The sequence below is a fragment of the Athene cunicularia genome (genome assembly GCF_003259725.1).
Source record: "Athene cunicularia isolate RWA chromosome 2 unlocalized genomic scaffold, athCun1 chr2_part1, whole genome shotgun sequence".
NCBI classification, from domain to species: Eukaryota; Metazoa; Chordata; class Aves; order Strigiformes; family Strigidae; genus Athene; species Athene cunicularia.
Genome location: NW_020799095.1, coordinates 64,347,307 through 64,370,060, shown reverse-complemented (window position 1 = coordinate 64,370,060; position 22,754 = coordinate 64,347,307). Strand labels below are relative to the sequence as shown.

The following is a 22,754-nucleotide window of genomic DNA, read 5'->3' as shown; positions in this document are numbered from 1 at the left end:
CCCCCCCCCCAATTTGGCCATCATCTATTCTGGGATAATTTAGCTAGGAAGCTCTGTGATATATATTAATTTATTCCTATTTTACAAAGACAGCAAACCAAAAAGTTGTCCTTGTAGCTGCAATTCAAAGCAGCAATGTTTATTTGGAATATATTTCTAAAAACAACTTTAAACATCAAACATTAATGCTTCTGTTACAGATATCATCCCACAACTGAGCAAGCAGCAAGATGTAAATTTAAAACATACAGTATATTTTTCTTCTACATTAAAGAGACTACACAGTTAAGCTTATGGAAACCCATAGGACAAATCAGCCTACAACCAAAAAAAAACGTTCCTGAGAATTTTAAGATTGCAGTACAGACTCATTTTAAAAAAGGTCAAGAGACAAGTACTTCAGATAGTAGCTTCAAACCTCTGAGTGAGAGCTCTGCCAGTATGTGGCTTACTTCTAAAGTGTTGGTAAGTGGCAACTACAAATAAGCAATCCTGTTGCACCGAAGATTATGTTTACTAACCATAGTTGCCTGCACCTACAACTGGAATTCCTGTCCACCCTGCCCCCAGCACCCCCCACCCCGGTCCACAAAAAGTTTTGCAGTCCACTGATTCACATTTACACATTCTAATGTAAGACAAAGGTAAAGCTGTAACTGAACCGTTTTGGAAAGGATGTTTCATCATGTTAGTAAACAAAAGCTCAGCACCTTGCAGATCAAAGAATTTTCAACTAAATATTTTGTTTAGCTGTTAAAACATAGAAACCAAGGTCTAAAATAATAATCAAGAATCAAGAAGTAAATAGTTGATGAAGAAATACTCAAAGAACATAGCTGATGTTGTACTGTAACGTTTTACTTCATTTAAGTACAGCAAATTTCACCCACCCTATGATTTATAATGTACGCTAAATATGTACATAAAGGAAATCAAACCCCATCAAAAGATGATCGTGTATATGTACATACAACATACACAAAATGTGCAAATTTCTTTTAATGCAAGTTAAACAAAGCATATGCAGGATAGAGTTTGTACAATGATAATGGAAGAGTATTCTAAGGATCCTAATGATGTTTTGTATCTACAGCCAGTGCAAACTTACAAGGCACAAACTCAATGATCACACTGTAGTGTTGTAAGTTACATTCAGGCACATCTCAATTTGTAGTTCTTCAGAAAAAGATCAATGGAAGGGCTACTCCTGTACTAAAGTTTCAGCCTTCTCTCAAGTTTAAGCACTAAACTGATGTAACCTATCACAATAGTTATCAGTAGGGTTCCAAGTTAATTCATCACTGGAAAGTCTATGGCTAAAAACATGTTATACTTTCCTCTCACATGAAAGTATGCTATTTCCCAAAATACCTCCCATACATTCTCCAAAGACAACCTATACCTTGCCAGCCTTGACATGTGGAATCTTACAGGACATTGCTAATGCTTTTTTCTAACTTTAGGCAAACTCCTCCAGAAATTAAATCCAGATTGAAAAAAAATAATAAAAAAGACAGCAAAGTACCTTACAAGATACTTGCATTTAACAAACTTTTGCTAAATTGCATAGTGACAGTGTGTATCAGCTAGTAATGAATTAAAAACAAGAGCTTGCTGTTTAAGGCAAAATTTTAACACAGCTAGCAGAAAAAGCCAAATACCAGTTCCATCTAAACAAAGTACTGGCCCATGTAGTCTTATCCTCACAGTGTTTTCTTTCTTACTTTAATAGCAAACCCACACTTGCAATATGCTTGATTAGAAAATTTTGTGGTATTTTTCTGAATGAAATGAGAGCAATTAATTAATATGTAGGCTGATTGACTGATACTGAAAACACCCAAGAAATATGTTCTCTTCCACCCCTCAAAAAAGGTTTTTTGAGCCTACTGGGAGTTTAAAACTCATTTGTACCCAGGTCTAATATAATACCTAAAACTGAACTAATAATTTAAAAGTTTTCTAGTACTTAATAGACGTTACCACATCACTTTGCTGTCTCACCCTAAAATTGTATTTTCGTATTATTTTTCAATAGAAGACATTTAATAGACATCTGAAGAAAACAATACAATACAAAAGCTTAACGGTCTTTGCAAAAGTATCTTCTATTCCTTTTGCAAAGTAAGAAAGGAGTGATTTTATTGGCATTTATTTGAGGTGCCATCAATAAAGACACAAGAATACTTAAGAAAGCAAAAAAGTTCTAATGCTCCACATATATCTTTGGTTTAGCCTTCCTGACCAAAGTCTTCTGTAAACTTCTTTAACTTCTCCAGGTCCTGTTCATTAACTGTTGGTTTTGTGCTAGTTAGCGACTTGAGCATATCTGACTGTCAGGAAAGAAAAAACAAAGTGTTCTCAGAAACAAGTAGAGTACCACTGCTAGCAATCTTATTGCCAAGACAAATATGAATTAAAAAGCCCACTAAACCAAGGTGACCACAGGAGCTCCTATTTACACAAAACTAAGCAAGCCTAAACACTTCTGCACAGAGGCAACATTTTATCCCTGTGAAGACAGACACCTGTCAGTGAGTTTTCTAACAACGAAACCACCACCTCGGGTTTAGGTTTAAGCCACTCATCCATTCAATTTCTATTCATCTCTTTACTGAAAAGAACTGAAGTTCTGTTTTATTGTCAGTTACTGTTTTCATCTTTAACTATAGCAGTTTAAAGTGGAAAATAATCAGATGTTCCCATGTACTCTTCATAGTCCAACAACATAGAACAGTAGTTTGTGATTCATCTCTAGCAAAGTTTTGCTCTTCATGACAGGTAATTTCTGTCTCTTCAGTTCAGTCAATTATGTAGATAACTATTCAGATACTAGAAAATGGAGTTCAGAAAAATCACAAGTCTATGAAGTTGAAAGCAGCAGTTAGAACACCCTATGAATAAAAAGGGTAAAGAAAACTAACCAAGTCCTAGCCAGAGGCAACTGAAAGAACTAGGTTCCTAACACCTCATATTACTATAAAATTATGGGTTATCCCAGGAGTTAATATCATTATTTTCTAGACTTGAGATGTGTCTCATCAGATTAGAGATACCCTGCTTAGAAAGAAATAAAACCTCATCTTTTTAAGGACAAGAACTGGGTTTGGACACCGAAACAACCACTTATGCAACTATAGCGCATCAGAACCCAGGTAGCATTAGGAGCACACAAGGAATTGTTATGTTTAATTCCAGGAAAGATTGATTAAAAATCCTCTTAGACCATGCAGGCAGAAGTTTTAGGGCAGGTCTGCACCTGCATATATCCTTTTGTGCTTTCTCAGTATGCAAATATGTATAGAAAATTATTTTCTGAATATAGTGGTGGTTATATTTACAAAGCAGTGCTTACTGTTTTAGAGGTTTGTGATCCCCATGAAATACACTGATTTCTTTCATTTGTTACAGGACTGTTTGCACACAAAACATGACAGGAGCACAGATTTGTTACCGAGTCCTTTCTTCAAACACTGTACTTAAATTCAGAATCTTGTTGCTCTTGGGGGGAAAAAATAAAATTGCTGGACATGCATTCTTTATTTTAAGCAGTGAACTAATATTTTGTCTTAAAATGATGTATTGTATTCCCTGGACTGAAGCAAGTATTTTGACATGCATAAAGAACACAGCTGAAAGAGCTGTATCACCTGTGATGAAATTTAACCAAAACTGCAATTGCATCCACCATCCTTCCACATTTTACTGTTTATCCTTGTATTTGTTTCATGGGCAATATTTACTTACAGCACTTCCCAATTTACACTGAACACAATTTTCCAGTATCAATGCTACAGAGTGACAGGAAGGAAGCATACCATGGGGCAGGGATCCCAAAGGTTTTCAATCAATAAAAGACAAGTGAAAGAACAGTGGAAAAGCCAGATGCTGTCTATGGACAATAAGAAAGAAGTGCTTATCAGGGATAGAGACCTGGCTTTTTCACAAGCATGCTGTACTGTAGCACTGTATGTTGGAAAGTCAAATGTTATCTGGTATGTCCAGCACTTCTGAAAACAAACAATTCACCCAATTGCCTTGAATAACCATTTGAAAAAGAGTCTTTGCAGATCTCTGAAATGATTTTATGGTAAAGCAAGAAAGAAATGTTACAAAAGAACAAAAGAATACCTACCATGGAAACTTGAGGCTCCAGCAATTTATCACCTGGAACCTCCATCCATGTCATTTCTATGGCTTCAGGATCACCCGGAGAGCAAGGGGTGAACAAATCTACCATCGTATTTGGATTAGACACTGATGGTCCTTTTACCTAAAAGTAAGAAAATACTCAGTTTATAGGCTTTATAATTTTAAAGACAAAACACAGAAGCTGAACAGTATCTTTAGAGCAAAAAAAAATTCCTCGATTTCATGCAGATGCCTCACCCGTTGGGAAAACATGTCCTGTGAAAGAGAAGTTGCATAAATATACTGTCATCATTCACCTTGAAAACACGCAGCTGTAGTCAGATACTGAAATCCACATCAGGTCAAATCCCAGGAGCTGCTTCCTCCTAAGGTTGAGGATTTCTGTGGAAAACTAACATGCCAGTAGATCTAGCTGGCAAAGACACCCATTCTAGTCCCTGGTCACTTTGGGAGTTCACTCATCACTGGTTAACAGCTTTCTAAAAAAACCCCTCCATAGTTACTCTAAGTGCCCCTCAAGTTAGGAAGTCAGAGATGGCTTTTCAGTCTTTGAGGTACTGCACTACAAAGATCTGAGCACCTTTTCTGACACCACCTCAGCAGCACTCGATAGAAAACAGGGCCATCTAGTGGGAGAACAGAAATAATCCTTTTTTCCCAGACACATGGGTAGACCCAAAAATGCTGCACCAGGTGTGTCTGTTCCCTTTCTGCAACACCTCATCTGGGACCCACAGTTTTATTTTCCTTGATTGTTAACTGAACCATCACACATTCACAGGAACTCAAAACATATGCAAAGATTGAAAGACCACACACTAACTGGCTGTTTTTAACAGGAGAGAACTGGATTTGCTATTCCAAACTGCACTTAAAAGCACAATGCCAGAGAGTACAGATTGTAATATTCAAAATGCACTCTTAATTGTTTCTTATGACAAACCTGTATTATTACATAGAGCAAGGAATGATTTACAATGAATTAGTAATAACTGAGGAAAGCACTGTTCAACTGGGGCAAGTTGACTGTTATGATGCAAATAATTAATACAGCTAAGATTCTGCTTACAAAAATAGGAAACACATCCAATTAAAGTACTAGCAACAGAAGTGGAATCAACTTGGCTTATGTAGAGCCCTCAAAGTACTGCAGTTGTGGAGGTTTTTTCCTTTCCTTTTTGGGGCAAAAAGAGGTAAGCAGTCAGAATTCCTTTTGGGTTGCTCCACAAACTGTGACAGCTGAGGTTATTCCATATAACTTTTCCAAGTTTCTTCCAAGGAACACAAAAAGCCTATCTTCAATTCAAAATAACTGTAGCTGTTCAGTTTAGGGCCCTTAACTTCTAATGTCAGGGTTAGTTACTAGTAAAAAAAAAAAAAAAAAAATGTTAATTGTAACTGAGATGAGTAACTGAGATGATGAACTGCTGCTGCCAACACAAGTTATGTGGTCTATCTCTTGACAGTTTAGGACGCAAAACTTTTCCTACCTTACCCAGCCCCACACCTGCTCTTTTAAGGAGCAACAAATGAAAGCTTCCCTTTACAGCAGCAAAAACCTCTGTAAAATACCTTGACCTACCTTTACACAGGATATATGAATTTCTGTACAATCAAAGTTTGCAGTAAAAATGTAAACAAAAAAACCTTTTAGTCTGGGTCTACTCTAAAAAAATACTACACAGGAAAAATATAATGTTATTTAACCAGTACATGTTGTATGTATTTGGAACTCTTTATAACCATTGATAATGTGATCATACTTTTTTTTGCCATTGAAGAGCTTAGTTTCTAGAGAACAATTAATTTAATTAAACAAGACCCATATGTGCAAATTCTCTGGGAAGAAATAAAAACCAAACCCACTCTCCAATTTAATGGATTTAGATTGGTGACAAAGAACTCTAGCTGGTTGTTTGTCAGATAAAGTTTCTGAGATCCAAACATTTAGAAGAAATGGTTAAGGCATTATATAGTATGTAGAGGTAACTGCAAGATAAGCCAAACTATACAGTTTCAATAGTCTCTTTAAAATGCACCTAAATAAGTGTAAACTAGTTTTCACATTACAGCAACATCCACAGGATGCTGCATGCTGTCCACAAAATGAAACATAGAACTTGTTCAGTTGTCTCGCATCTTTACTACTGTTTCAAGTAACATTGCAAAGGTTTTTACCAGAACTCTACAAAACCTTAATTTTTCAGTTCAAAAAATATGCCAAGTAAGCAGCATGTGCATAATTATAACCCATCTGTGACCATGTGGACAAGGGATACATTTATTTAAACATGAACCATGTAACTTGATCCAGAAAAAGAGCACCTTTGTAACAGTACCATTTAAGTCAAACTTCAAACTGAATCATTTTAACACTACCTGAAGACATGAAGAGTCATCAGAGCTTGGATTGTGCAGCATGAATAGCGAGAAACTAGCTCCACCAGACTTATGGCAGAACTTGGGGTGGGGAGGTGGGAGGCTGGGGAAAGGGAACACACACACAAAAAAAGAGGAGGAATACCCAAGTTCTCTCCTAGTCCATAAAAAGGATGTTTCTAAGTGTGCAATATTTCCCAAAACCAAATTCACTTTACTTGCAAAGAATTTTCAAAATAATAGTTCTCAGAGATGAAATAACAAAAAATTTTTGATTCCTACGTACTTTTTTGAAGTGAGTAGCTGATTGCACTTTTCTAACAGGCTGCATCAGTGCATCACGTACAATGATGCTTATATCTGCACCAGAATAGCCATCAGTTCTCTTTCCAAGCTCTCGATAATCTGATTCTGTTAGGACATTTGGAGTTGACCCAAGATGAAGTTTGAACATTGCAGCCCTGGCATGGTCTTCAGGTAAAGGAATATAAATACGCTTCTCAAACCTGGTTTAAAAAAGAAAAAAAAAAAAAGTTCCATGGATGCTAGCTTACGCAGGTGCACAGTGGAAAGAAGCTTATGCAAATAACTATATAGCTTGTTCCTAACAGTATTAGAAATAAGCAGTTTCAGTATTATAAACCTTTAAAAACAATCTAGAGGCAAATATTCAACAACATATTCTCATAAATAATACTGTAGGTAGCATAAGCTAACATCCAGAATATAACAACCACTTCCCTTTCATGACAATGATCATCTCTTCAGACCGAATCTTTCCTAGATTCTCTCCAGCTGAGTGTGTGTTTTAAAGACTTTTTCCCCCCTCAATTTTTAACTTTTAAGTGTTGAAGTTTATTTGAACACTTTTCACACAAAGAACTGCCTAATACCAAGCTGACACATACCTGCCCTGTGGGCGGGGACATCTTCCACTAGACCAGGTTGCTCAAAGCCCCATTCAACCTGACCTTCAACACTTTCAATGATGGGACATCCCCAACTTCTCTGGGCAACCTGTTCCAATGTCTCACCACCCTCATCATAAAAAATTTCTTCCTTATGTCTGATCTATACCCACCCCATTTCAGTTTAAAACCTCAGCCCCTTGTCCTGTCACTACAGGCCTTAGAAAAAGCCCCCCAAACATCTGCCTTACTTATAAGTCTGCTTTATAGGCTCAAGGTCTCCTTGGAGCCTTCTCTTCCCCAGGCTCAACAATCCCAACTTTCCCAGCCTGTCTTCACAGGAGAGGTGTTCCAGTCCTCTAACCATTTTTGTGGCCCCCTTCTAGACCCACTCTATCAGGTCCATGCCCATCTTGTACTGTGGACCTCAGAGCTGGAATTCCAAGAATGAGGTGAATGTGTTCCTTAAAATTTCAAGTCTAAATCCCTCTCACTCAAAACTATAGTCATAAAGGTTGGAAGCGATCTCTGGAGGTCACCTGGTCCAACCCCCAATCAAAGCATGGCCAGCTTGAATAAAAGTCAGTGACAGTCACAAAAAAATAATGTTTCTTTAGTCTACAAAAGTGACCATTATTCAAGCTGTGTCCTCATCACAACATGTTTGTCACATAGCTGTATTTGTCTTCTGCAGCTCAAAGAAAGATCCAGCTAATCATATACAGGTATAGAAGGCTTTTATCTACAAAACAGCAGTTAAAACATGCACTGAAAGATCACCAAGTTATGCCTGATCTGTAGAAAAACATAGTGTTTCTGTGTAACATAAGGCTGTATTTCCAAGAAAGAACTCAAGCTACTTGGGCTTGTTGACAACTGAAAAGGAAGGCTCTACCAACTCTTGCCCTTCTGAGGTATATATTCTGTAACTTGTTCCCCAAGTCCACTGAAAAAACAACCAACGAGAAAAAGTTTTCTGCTTCTCAAGCACAATGATCTAACCAAGAAATTAAATAAACTATGAGGCCAATATAAGAGTGAAGGAACCTACCTCTTTAAAGGGGCAAGGGGCTATTAATTTAGCACAGTCCATCTCATGGAATTGAATTATAGAACATCAGCCATGTCTGCAAACATGAGCTGGATAACTACCTAAGGTAGTCTTAGACTGAACCCTCACAACAGTTGCGAATTTCATACGATGAAAAAAAATGCCATCATACCTTCTCCTGATAGCAGAATCCAAAACCCAGGGTATGTTTGTTGCTCCTAATACCAAGATTCCTTCATTGTCAACACCAACTCCTGTATCAGGGCAGAAATAATTTCATCATTTAGATGATAAACAGAGATTGTTTTAAAATGTTGCCAAAATTTAACAGGGTGAAAAACTGCGGATCTTTTTAGTGTCCTCATGCAAGCTATGCTTAAAATACATATCCTAATTCCTTTGACTGATTCTAAAAAGCAAGTAAACTTACCTTGCATCTGGACTAGAAATTCTGTTTTTATCCGTCTAGCAGCCTCACTTTCATTTTCACTTCTTGACCCACAGAGCGAATCTATCTCATCAATGAAGATAATAGAAGGTTTGTTTTCTCTGGCAAGCTGGAACAAGTTTTTCACTAATCTTAAAAAAGGAAACAGCTTCAGTTATCTTAATGTTTACACCAGTAAAAACACATACACATAAGAACATAAGATTATGATACAGTCACTTCCTTTAGAGAAAGCTAAAAAATAAGTATTAACATAAAGCTACTCAAAGATACAACATTCTTTCAGCTCCAAGATTCAGCATTACACTGAGTTAGATAGACCGGCATAAAGGGACATGAAACATTTTAGTGTACTCCAGGTATGGTTTTGCAAGAAAAAGCCCTTTCCCAGTTTACGTTTCTACAACACAGCCTGGACTATACAAAACCACCACTCTAGACAGACTCAAAAGAATATGGCTTTCTCTTATTTAACATTTGTAACCTATTCAGATTAACTCTGAGATTTTTTAAGAAATCACATGTACATTTACTTTACACAACTTTACTAAATACTTTTTATATGACAAGAAAAGTTAGTTTGCAAAAAGCCCCCAAAACCCAGCCATATCTTACTAATGCTTTTTACTAAGTTAAAAAAAAACAACAACAAACCAAACATGCTGGGAAATTTTTCACATTACCAGCACTAAACCTCAGACAAAAGTCCCAAATAAAGTAAAACAGAAAAAATGCCAAGCTGGGCTCCAGTTCCGTATCCCTTTTGCAACAAAAGAAAAGCAGCTTAGGGTTTCCAGCTTTTCAGGAAAAAAACTCCAAACAGTTCACACACTTTATCTCATGGCCTTTCTTCCTCATCCTATCAACTTTAGTGTTGCTCAGTTGTCCCACACTTCAAACTATTAAAGCATGGTTTTGACAACTATTCTTATCATCATACGAAAGTCCTTTCTGTACAAGCCCAGAGCTTTCTTTTAATTCAGGAAAACTTCATTGGAAGCCTAGACAAATTTCTGCACTTCTAAACTGCAGCCAACATATTACTTGAAGCTTCCTGGTCTTCTTTCCTATCGTACAGTAAGAAACAAAGAGGAGGCATGGGGAACCATGACATTTTCTGTCAGGGCTGTTCCTCTCCTTCAGCCTATTTTTGCAAGTCTCTTCCAGATTTTGTCTGAAATCAGCATAAAAAAACCCCATCCCTGTGTGGACAAAGAAATGCCATGTGTCTGCTGGGACAGAGGAGTGGGAGATGCCAAGAGACAGACTACCCCAACACTTCAGACTGATGTAGTGTGCAATCACAGCTAAATTTAGAAAGGGAATGAGTTCCACGGTGCTCCCAGAACCTTTCTGAGCTAGTTTTAAAAGCTGTCTTGAGCATGAAGAAAGGTCCAGTTGCAGCAGGATAAAATGCAGCACATGATAGTATCTTTACATGGCACCACAGCATGAAGCGTAGAAACACCTGAAGTTTTAAAAAGACACTACCCTTCCCTCAAATTCAGTTTCTTTACAGCAACTTGTCTAGCTCTGTATTAATTTCTTCCTGCCGATGCTTTCCTGGACCTCTAGCAACTCCAACTTACTTTTCACTTTCACCTAACCACTTTGAGACAAGGTCAGAGGAAGATACTGAGAAGAACGTAGAGTTGTTGGCTTCTGTCGCCACAGCTTTTGCTAAATAAGACTTTCCTGTTCCTGGTGGTCCAAACAGGAGAATCCCTCTCCAGGGTGTTCTCTTTCCTGCAAGAGAGAAACCAGCAGTCTTCAAAATACTGTAGAAAGACTGAACCTGTTTTTCTGATGAAGCCCCTCTACGTTGCTCAGAGGTTTTCCACATCTACCCATGAAAATTCTGTCAGATGGATTAATTTTAAGAGCTCAGCTTGAATCTCCAATACACTGACATAACAACACTCAGACCCCAGTGCTGGTACTGACTGGACAACAGTAAATAAATTTTGTAATTCTGACCTGTAAACAGGTGTGGAAATTTAATGGGCAAGATCACTGCTTCTTTAAGTGCTTCTTTGGCACCTTCGAGGCCAGCAACATCACTCCATTTGACATTTGGTCGTTCCATAACAATTGCTCCTATAAGAAAAGATTGTGAAAAGATGCACACATCACTAATTTGTACAACTCAAATTCCATTTTGGAAAAAATAATTAAGAAATCTATGCTCATATCCATACTGAATAAAAACAAGGCTTTTCTAAGATATATAAACACTGAATTACTGTTAGTCAAATGGATCTTATTCCTACAGGAATGCGTCATGTTCTTTTACCACAATAAATCAGGGATAACCAGAATACTGGTTAGTATAGAAGAACTAGAGTTAGTAGAAGTCCTACAATGGTCAAAGCCAGTCCATAACTGACCAGCAAATGTGCATTTAGTAGTCACAGAGGAGTGGCTTCTCTAATAGGTACCCAGGCACCATCTCCTTACTAAATTACAATTGTACTTCCCCCAAAATTTGAAATTTAATTTTAAACAAAGGAAGCAATGTAGCTGCACTAGCCCAGGATTTGTAAGATTCTCCAGCAGATGAAATAACTTGTTGAGTATCTTCAGATGTGCAGCAAACAATCAGATCATCTAATGGTAAAGAGCTTCGAGAGAGAGGGCTGAAAGCATCAGAAAGGCTATATGGAGACTGCTTAGCTGCAGAAGTAGTATCTTCTTGGTCTAGCTATGTTCTCTCAAAGTTTATCACCAAGTCTCATCTTAGTTAACAAGTTAAGCTTGATTTTAGCCAATGGAGCTGTAATTTCGCCTTCTCTTCAGACTTCAGATTGGTTAGTCTGACATACCAAAAATGATTTTGTCTTGAACGCTTTTAGATGGGACAACTTGAATCTGAGCTAGTAACTGAATATTAGATCTTGCAATCCTAGCCAAGGCAAATCCAAAAGGTAAGAGAAATTTTCTCAGATGAACACATGCCAACCAACCCCATGCTTATCTAATTACTCAAACATACTGAATTTTCAGTTGCCCTATTTCTCTACAAGGAGCTTTCCACAATTTCACAACTGGCTTTCACCAGCCATTTTCTTGACACTTTCACCTTATGCCTTTAGAGCTCTATGAAGTAATTTAAGGCTTTTTTTTCTTCTACAGAATTGAAAATTTACTGTTACTCACTGGCTAATGAACAAAGCAAACATACTTATTTACTTGTTAAGTATCTCCTTTGAGATTTTTTTTTTTTGCTGCATTCCTTTTCTATCAGATCGAAATGAACACTGTCAGAACAGGTAACAATTCAGGTAGAAAGAGGAAATTATTTCAAAGACATACCATGGTAACTGAAAACACTGCACTATAAGAGATTACCTGTACCAGGACAAAAATTGAACTGGAATTGTAGGCTTCCTAATTTTGTAGGTATTAAGTTAATAGCTGGAAGGTTAAGCAATATTGTGCAAATGGCCTTTAAATTTCTAAACAAGAGTATATGACAATAGACCCACAACTACTACCCAGTCTGAATGTTACTTTAGCACTTCTCCCACAATAAACCACATTACTAATATAATTAAAAACTTGATAAATACCCACAGATGGGGAAAGTTCCATAAGGCAAAGTCAGGTAGGAGTAACAAGGCAGCAAAATTAAATACAAGAAATTTCCGTGGCTGCTGTGGGAACTAAAATGAAAATGAGTTATCTGAAGGTTGTCCAGATCTTGTATTATCTGAGTAAGAGACTCCTGTGCTAAGTCTAAAGGTACCAAGGACCTCACATCTCAGACTTTCAAGCAATCAAATGTATAAACAAGTACACTGTCATGTTATAGAAAGTATCAAAGGAGTGATGGGTGCAAGAAACTATTCCTTGAAGTAAAAACTGAAGGTCAGATTCATGTGGGAAGAAACAAAGTCTTTATAGTGAGACACAGGGTAGGAGTCCAACATTCATCATTTTTCTCTCATTTTAAAATACAAGAAACTGTCCCATATAACTGCGCATAGGATTAAATAAATGTGCAGAGAAGTAGGAAAAGCATGACACAATTTCCAAATACAATCCAATAGGTTCTGAAATTACACAGGCAGAGAGATCTGGTAAATGTGTTTTATCTTTGTTACACTGAAAAATAGGGGGATAACAATGAAGTTTCTTCAGATCCATAAGCACCTTCTGGCAGGGAAACTCTGAACAGTTCTTCAGCATTAAAGTGTAAGAAATATAAAACAAAGCCTCTTTTTTAATATCTACAAAACCTACTAGTAGCTGCTATACATTGTATAACTGATTGTAATCAGCATTTGAGTTCAAAACCTCAAACTATTATGTTACTCAACTGGGAAAGCATCATGACTACATATGAGAAAATGCTGCCCGTTACTATAAATGGGCAAGAATCCATGTTCTCAACTCCTAAACTTGAGCACAAGCTTTTTTATGAGAATGGTCCTGCTTACACTAAGCATTTGTATGATGTCTGTTACCTTAGCCTTTAGGCAATACTCTAATGCACTTAAGTAAAAAATACCGATTCAATTTGGCCAACAGCTCCCTGGAAACTTGTAACTTCTCCCATTGGAAAATGCTGTCCTGATAAATGGTAGAATTTTAACATGAAACACAGGGTACAGGAGACACATTTCAACATAGTTACTGTATAATTTCATGGCACACAAACTCATACTTCCATAAAGACTATAGTTTTTTCATGTGAAGAATACATACTAGTCAATCCACTTACAGGCAGTAAATTAATCCATAACATTTAGGTGGCAAAAATACAGGAATTTGCTTGAATAAAGTCACCCCTATTTGAAGAAAAGGATGCTTCAGAATTACCTTGAAGTTGATTTTGTAGCTTCTTTTTTTCAGGATTCTCTGACTCCCCTTCTCCATCACTGTCATTCCTGATTTGGAAACAAAAAAATAGTGTTAAAATACAGTAAAAGAGCGTGCTGTCTTAAGATAAAAATCAGAATGCAAGAAACAGAAAAAACACCAGTCTGAAGAATGAAAGAAACCTCGAGAGACTTTCAGATATCTACAGGTTTACATCATTGTACTCCTGCTTTTCTACACTATGTTCTTTCTAATTCATCATCCTCACCCTTTCAACTTCCTCTTACAGGTCTGAGCCCTCTTAACACACTTCTACATGCTTTAAGCCAGTCTTCAGGAAACAAAAGCCCTTGTTCTGAGCAACATGGAATGGCTAAAATAGTTCTATTTTTAGACATTGACACTTGTTCCCTGTCTGGAATTGCAAGCGGACTTGGTCAATTCCACCTAATACTATGAAACTCTACACCCTTGTCTTGTCAGAGCAAAGGAAACTGGAAGGCAAAGGAGGAAAAGAAGAGACTAGATAAAGAACAACTGGAGCCGAGATCATGAAAATACATGTAACCTCTATGATATTACCCATTCTTTCTATTATAAACCAGCAGAACACAGTACAGCTCAAAAAATAACACTGATGAGACAAGTAGACAATGAAGGAGACTGAAAATCAGGTGAAGTTTCAAAAGACAACTGAGCAAACTAGCTGTTCAGGACTGCCAAAAAAGACAACCCCACCAAAAGGTATCATCCTGAATGCTTCCTCCCTCCTATCCTCATAAAGGCAGAAGCAAATGCAAAAGAGGCGTTGCTTGTTCAGGTGGCTCTACTTGTTCTGCTCTCTGATATGCAAAATAAAAAGCAAATCTAGTAAAAGGAAACCAGCGGAAAGACTAGGCAGCAGCAAGGCATCAGAGCGAATTAGTCCATTTTATGGTACTTCACCCTACAGAGAGCTTTGCACCTCTTATCTAGTGTGACACAGATCAAACTTGGGCCCCAGTAATCATCCGTCTGAATTTATTTTCTAGTTAGTATTTAAATGTAGAAAATTAAGGGTCATCAGGCTCGTTGTCATTAAGCAAGATAAACATGTGTTAGTCTGAAACAGCTTTCATTCTTCAGTGAATCTCCTAGGCAAATGTTTGCACACTTCAGTAAACAAGCACAGAAATGCCTGTGCTGCTAATTAATGTTATTTTTCTTTTATTAACCCACTATATTTCAGCATTTGTAGTCACCTGAAGCATTTGAAAAACACTAGTTAAAATGATCTTTGAAGAGTTGAATTTTAGAATAAGCTGAGTTCAGGAAGTATTTTGCTTTACCTTCTCCAAAAACATACCCTTTTCCATCAGTAGGACCAGACTCTTTAACTGGTTTTGGTGCAGTTTTTTCTCTCTTTTTCAGATATTCTTTCAGTTTTTCTGCTCTGTCCAAGTATTCTGTACATTTCGTTCTAATGCTCTGTTTTGCTTTATCACCCTGTGCTTCATCTAAGAGTTTGAAGAGAAACAATGCTTTGTTAACAGCAACACACATGTGCATCAATCAGAAAACAAGACTGTCTTCTTCATATCTTATCAATATACTTCTCTCAGTGCTCACCACATAACCAAATACCACAACTACTTATTTTTCCCCTATACTATGGAAGGAAGAGACAGGCAGGCAGTCATCAACTACCAGAAATCAAATATACAGCTGAGCAGTTGCTTTGGCTTAAAATCTGACTGTGAAGGATTAAGGACTGGAAGCTCTTCTGTCAGCCTTCCAAGTTTCTATACATTGTCTTAACTCCTTTTCTGAAATAGCTCATCAAGAAGCTGCTTGTGCTAAGCAATTTTTATTTAGAAACATACTTTGCTTTTCCATAGCCTGTTAATTTTAAGAGATGTTCACATCGTAAAGAAAAAAATAAACGAAGCATTTGAAAGGGTTAGGTATGGTTCAAGTCACACTATTCTCTTAGTATTTCTCTTAGTATTTACAGTATTTCAACTCAGCCATCAAAATTTAACATGTTACGTTTGTGTGTTAAGTTTCCAAAAGTACATTAGTACTGTTAAAAGGACAGAAAAATGATATTTTGATAAAGGCTGTAAGATATAAATGGATAGGAAGTGATAAACAGAAGTTATCCTAAGTGACTATGAAGAAAATAGTGTTTTTTTCAAATGAGGGAGATCTATAAGTGCACAGGTGAGCAACCCTAGCCCTAGATTAGGGCTGTACCTACATTAAAAAAGCCCACTCCTTGCATATGAACACCGGACATGACTCAAAAGATACACAGAAGTGTGAAAAGGCATAAAATAACAAGAATATGGAAACCAAAGAAAAATTACAACATACAAATCCACCTCTTATGTTTTGTTTGCCAAGATGAACAGCAAGACTATGACATTAAGGAGCGAAAAATGCTAGCAGAGAGGTTGTAGAGAGGCAAGTGGCATGAGTTGAGGAGCAAAAAATGCTCCCTAGATACAGCAAAGGCTTCTTACATAACACAAGGTTTTAAGCACTACAAACATACAGGTATCCCTGTACTTATTGTCACATTTCCTTGTGCAGTGGGCAGCCTGAAAGATCGCTACAGAATTACAGAGCGGAGACAGCAAACCCCTGCCTCCCTCTCAAAGAACTCTAAACCAAAACACAAGTAAAAAATAATCCGATTTCTTATGAGAACAGAGCAAGCACACAACACAATAAAGACAAAAGCTGCAAAATACATGACCTCAATCAAACTACAATTAGCAAGTATCAGCTGATGATGAAAGTAAAAATTTAAATACCAGTGTCAACATAAGAGATTACTCTCTCCAATTTGACTACTAAACTCTACTTAATCATCCAATACATTACACTTACATTTAACAACATGGAGAAAATACTGCACAGCGTGTTGGTACAAGAGGAAGGCTTCCTCATAGTTTCCTGCTTTATCTTCTTGCGCTGCCTTGCTAGCAAGGTCTATTGCTTTCTGTAACACAAGCAAATAATTAAGTGATACACAAGAGCATTTTGCATGATCAAAGAGACATTTAACCTGTTGCTCTGACTATTTTTGGATACCCAGTTTTTCTGCTCTTCAACATTTAGCCCAATAAGTTTAGGCAATTAATTGCAAGTCTTAGGTGGTGCTCTGTATGTGACAATATTTCTATCGTTTTATGAACAGTGATTAACAAACTGCTGAAATTTACTAGCACACAGAAAAGCATAAGTGAGAAGAACAAGTTTCTGTATACTAAGTTGGAACGACTACAGGTTTGTCTATGCAGTTTTCCTTACCAATCTCTCGGATTTATTATGCAAAGGCTTGGAAATCCATTCAAAGTTTTTTTTTAATCACAGACCTAGACACTTTGAACTATGACTGATGACATCCATAAACTCTGTCAATAGCAGTGTCTATACAGGAAGTAGGTGACTGTAATGTGATGAAACTAGCACTATCACTCTTCCAACCCTATGCCGGCAGACATCTTCAAAGACTGACTATTTGTTTGGCCTCCCTAGGAGGATTTGGGTTCTCAATATCCAAGCAAGAAATTTAATTACCACTCCAGTGGGAGGGGAGAAAAAAAACAAAACACAAGAGAATGTACCCAAATCACGAGCATCAAGAAAAGTTCTAGAAGTTATGGATGTATTTTTAATTTATTTGTTCAGCTAGTTTCAAATAAAACTGATCTAAGCCATTGTATTGCATACAATGGCCTGTGGATTTATTGGTATCACCGTTATTCCTTTGCTCATAAGTACTTATTACCTTTTATTACACTTTGTTCCTCGGAATGTCTATACCACTTCAGGACAATTAAAACTGTCAGTCTGAATGACTAGTTCATGTAAGTTTAAAAAAGGCAGTCGATTAGCCAGAGTTAACCAACACTAACTAAATCTTCTATAGCCCCACACATATTTTTCCACATTCAGTCAATTTCTTTTCCTAAACATTGTTAGTATGATCAGGATGGTTATGGTAACGTCAGGGAGCAAGGTGGAGAGCTTCAACTGCAGCATAGAATTTTCACTAGACATTCCAGTACAGATACTCTTGCCACTATCCAGACACTCTGATCAGTGTTTCAGGCAAAACAAAGCTAGTAAACAGTAGCCATGAAATGATAAGCAGCAAAATGTCTCATTCTATTGCTTTGTGTCGCTGTCATGTAAGCAAAGATCATCTCAACAGATCTACCTGAAATCAAAGAGCAATTTATTTAAAAACAATGATCCAATAAAGCAGACTCTATGTCTCTGTTCTGGCAAGTGTTGGAACACCGTAAGCATCTGTTTCTTTGGAACAGAACTTGTCTTTCCATTTTGGAGAGATCATGAGCTGATAAGCAGTTTACCATGTACAAATAGGCAGTCTCCTCCTTGCTGCTCACTTTCTGCTGGCTCCATTAGGCCTCTCCATGCACCATTTAAATCCAGCAAAAGAGCAGAAATTAACCCAAAAATAAGTTAACTTTCTTCTTAAAGTTAAGTCTCTGTGACTTAAATTACTACAGAACAGTCCAGCGATTCCTGGATCCAGTATAACAAAGACAGCGATACAGGTGACACTAAATCCAAAGAATAAATGGCAAAGACCATCTGCTAAAACAGCACTGTGAGAAAACAGGGCATGTTGCAGTCCTGATCCTCTGAAATAGAAAAAAGTCTACATCATGTTTTCACTAGTTTTGGAACACTGTTTTTGTAAATACCTAAATACTATTACTTGGGTATTAGATTCTCAGCTCTAGCACTTCATTACATCAGCTGGCATCTTAGCCTGTTACTGTGATGAACACTGCTATCACACAGGAAACGATTTATTAGAAAGCTGTATGAACTAGGGCATAGATGACCAGTTTAACTATCCATGAGGCACAAACTGTATTTACCACACTATAGTTTGATGAACATCACCCTCAGAAAGAATATCAGCTTAGACAGGTTTCACTCTCTTTCTGCTTATTCTAGACCCTGTGGTGTCTCCCCTAGCTTTACCAGTATAAGCATTACATGGCCATAATGAGATCACAGAAATGATCGGGGTTCAAACAGCTGAAGAGAAAATGTCTACTTTTGACACAGGTCATTTCTGCATCTGTTTTGCCAACCAGCCACAGAACCAACTATACAGTCCCAGCTGAGGGCTAACACAAATTGAAAAACAGCAGACTTCCTGCAGTCAGCAGTCTGAGAAACTTAAGCCAAACACCGTGCGTCTAGACCACAAGAGACAACCGTGCTTCCCAAGTTGACACCTGGCCCCGCTGCTCCAGCGTCCCGCTGGGCTGGTGCGACCGCCTACCCGGCAGGTGCCCTCCCCCTCCCCAGGAACTCAGTGCCCGCCGCCACTAGAGACCCGGGCTGATGAGGGGGTTCGCCTGTGGACTCCGTTACTTCCGAGCCCCAAGCCGAGTCCCCGCGACACTCCCGACAGAGGCAGGTCGCGCCTACCGACAGAGGCAGTCCGTAACTCTCCCGCCAGTGTCCCCGGCCCCGCGAGCAGGAGGCGTTTGCTGACTCAGAACACATAGCAAACCAGTTTTGTAAAGTTGACTTGCTGTATGGATTTATGAACGTGCTAAATTAGTGCCATATCCTTACCCTGCTAGGCTAGTCTAACTCCTTTAGGGCAAAGAAGGAGTATCTGGGAAACTTCGCTGGACTAATAAGCCCCATTCTTCCAACTACCTCTAAGCAACGACAATGCAAGTTTGACTTAATCATTTCAGCATCACTTTGATTTTGTTTTGTAATAAAACAGTTCAGGAAACCTTTTACATACTGTCACTAGGCTGCCTGTTCTGGGCAGAGGGTAAAAGGCACATCCACAGTCACCCCTATACCTGGGAAGGTTGTGGTAATTGCGTCCTCAAATCATCTGGTTGGTAGTTTATTTTGGTAAGTGTCCTCATATATCCACATGTAGGAGGATGCTTTGGTTGATTTTTGGGCATGGTCGGTAGCTGTTCTCCTTGGCTGTATTACAAATGTGAAAAGACATGTTGTACCAAAGTTTAAATCATGTAATCAGATTTGGGGAATGAGATGGTAAAGAAAGATGGTGGAGAAAGTGCAGTTTATTGAGTTTGTCACAAAAGACAACTGAAATTGTCTGACAGGAGAGCTGATGATTTCTAAAGGAACCTGATAGATGTGTTGTCCTCGGGATTCAAGCACGACATCGATGGTGTGAAGTGCTCAGGAAAACCCTGTGGGTCAAATCATATATATCCATTTCTTTCTTATTCTTAATCCATCTTCAAAGCCCGAGGCAAAAACATACTATTTACGCTTTTACTGTTTATTATACCATCATGGAGCCTTTGGTCTACTTTTAACCTTCTTTTTATTTAAAACACACTACTTCCTTGGAGATATAATTTCCCTTCTGCCTTTACCTTCTCGTTCTGATTAGCATGATAGAGTATTCTTAGATACATTCCTGTTGCTAATATTTCTGGCTCTGTCATCTGTACCTACGATTTTAAAATCTGTAATGTTATATTTAGTTTTTAGACCTAGGTCTAAAACAGTAAGTATGTCACAGGCGTGTAAGTAGTAAATGCCTCTCCAATCACACTGAACTGGCTTCTGAAACTGCATAAAAACCAACTCTGTAAATGGGAATGAGATTAAAACCAAAATTAAATCAGAAGAGGCATCTGTATCTTTACAGATAACAGGCTAAATCTTTCACTCCTTCCTAAATCTTACTCATACAATATTCCTATTGTTATTCGACTCTGCAGCTAGTTTTGCCCAAGGAAAGACTGGCTGAATGCTAAGTAATGACATCAAGATTAATTTCTGAGAAGCTAATGAAGTGTCACGTCAAGGGTATTACTTCAATTTGAGGGACAAGTACAGTCACATTATCTAATACTTCCTAGTGCTGAAGTTCCTGTATTATCATATTCTAAAAATCCATATCATAGTGACTGTGTACAACTAAGTGTACCAAAAAAACCCCATATTGCAGATGTTAATATAGGTACCTAATGGCCTCAGCTAAGCCCATCTCCTAATTGCCTGGGGCATTGTTACTCACATTGCTGTGACGCTAGGTGGCACAGGCACACATGATCTCCCATTCTTAAGGCTGAGTAAGCTGCCATAGAGAATGCCTCCTGCTACCAGCTCTTGGCATGGAAGGAAGGGGTCTGCACTGCACATTGCGTGAATGCCTTGGGCCAAGAATAGATGGATCCATCAATAAAACAAGTCAGGTCTACAGCACAGCCCGGCCTCATATCTGTGATTCTCCTCCACTGTGGCAGCTAAAAGGTAACTAGAGATAATTAATGTTAATATCAGAGACTTCTGCATTAACTATATGAAACAAGAGCCATGGCATAAGGAAAATCACTGCCTTAGAGAACTTAACAGTACAGATAGACAAGGCAGATTGGACAGGCAGGAAAATATAACATATTTTTCTATATTTTTCTACCCGATGAAATGATGGAGAAAGATCAATCTGACCTAGGCTAACAAAGGATCTCAGTAACAAAACTAGCAAGTAGAATTCAGGGTGTCCAAATCCCATTATGTTACCTTGATCCAGTTTGGTGTACACACAATGAGCTCTCATGCACCTGACGTTTGACCCCCAATGGACGTGCAGTGCAGCTGTGCTGAGTGTAGGCAGTCAGTCTGGCTGCGCGGCCTGCAAGCCTCCTCTGCACTAGGAAACACGCTGGGCCAAAAAACAGGAGCACTGCTCTTCTAAGAGCACCAAGCCACCAGCTGTCCTTGGGAACGTGTCTGCCTGTAACATAGTGCCGTTGGGAGTACTGCTGCTATGGTATTCCCAGGTGGATATCTGCCATCCATAACCACTTTAATAGCACTGAAACCACGCCAGCATTGTGGAGGAGGGCTATGTCCTAAGAACCGTTATTTCTAAATGCACTCAGGACTCTGGGCATAAGAGAGGATATTGTATATCTGTGGGGCCCAAGAGGAAAGGTGTTAAAGCTTTACTCAGGACAACAAAGACTGAAGCCAAAATAACACCGTGTTACATCTATGGCACTAGAGGCAAGGGTGAGCTTCAGGGCAAGACTTAAAGCACTGGATTTTGAGGAGTAAGTGGTCCTCAGACTATCTCATCCCATGGCCTAAGGTGTCAGTGCAAGCATCTCCATCACAGGTCAGCGATCTATTTCTCAAAGCCCTTGGTCTTTGCACCCCTTTCTTCAGCAGCCTCAGCAGCAACTGAAGGAAAATAGAGCCCTGCTTTGAAAGCCAGAACCTTCTTGCTTTGACAGGTCCCATTACTGCCTTCTCCTTCCCCTGTGTCTGTGGTGGTAAAAGCAGCGGATGGGAGAGGCAGAGGCTCCCCTGGACAAACCCAGACCTTCTAGGAGAGACTGCAGGCTTGGCATGAGCACAGGGGAGGGAGAAGTGGTCTTTGAGCAGGGATTTCTTCCATGCCCGGCTCTTCCCCCACCTGAGTGTTGCTGATCACAGATCGTGGCCACATGTTGCCTGTCCCTTCCTGCACAGCAGACCAGGTGGTTCACAGCTGGGACAACCCACTGCTGCTGCCACCAGCCACTGGTTTTAGATTTTGTTCCATGGGAATGATCAGTTCTTGAGCAAATCTGAGCTGAGGTGACTCTTCCAGTGGGTCAGGTCATGGCCGTGGCCCATCCCACTGCCCCATTCAGGAGCAGGGCAGCTGGGAGCACCAGGCAGCCCCAGCCCTGGGCATTGGGCACCTCCCTGGGGATGAGCTGAGGACAGGCTGGGATGTGGGCCCATGGGTGGGGGTCAGGGTCAGCCCCCATGAGGGGAAGAGGAGTCAGATACAGCCCCGGCATGGCTGGTCAGGGCTGTGGGGTCACAGGTTGTTGAGAAGAGTCTGATTTAAACTGAATTCAGAGGATGAAATGTCTGCTTCTGCAATACTGGCACTCAAAAACTGACATGTCCTCTTCCATCTCCTACTTTTACAGTCTGGCTTGAGAGAATGTGA

The 22,754-nt window shown here is 38.9% G+C and overlaps 1 protein-coding gene across 1 annotated transcript in view; it reads right to left on the bottom strand.

Annotated features, from left to right (window-relative positions):
* Positions 1-843: 843 nt before the first annotated feature.
* The window catches only part of VPS4B (vacuolar protein sorting 4 homolog B), a 30,427-nt gene continuing 8,516 nt past the window's right edge, over positions 844-22,754 (bottom strand). The window contains 12 exon segments of the mRNA XM_026841382.1: positions 844-2,333; positions 4,136-4,273; positions 6,818-7,037; positions 8,663-8,744; positions 8,921-9,069; positions 10,528-10,684; positions 10,916-11,035; positions 13,760-13,827; positions 15,105-15,255; positions 16,634-16,820; positions 16,823-16,875; positions 16,878-16,967. Coding sequence (XP_026697183.1) covers positions 2,232-2,333; positions 4,136-4,273; positions 6,818-7,037; positions 8,663-8,744; positions 8,921-9,069; positions 10,528-10,684; positions 10,916-11,035; positions 13,760-13,827; positions 15,105-15,255; positions 16,634-16,820; positions 16,823-16,875; positions 16,878-16,967 — 1,517 coding nt within the window. The 3' untranslated portion in view covers positions 844-2,231.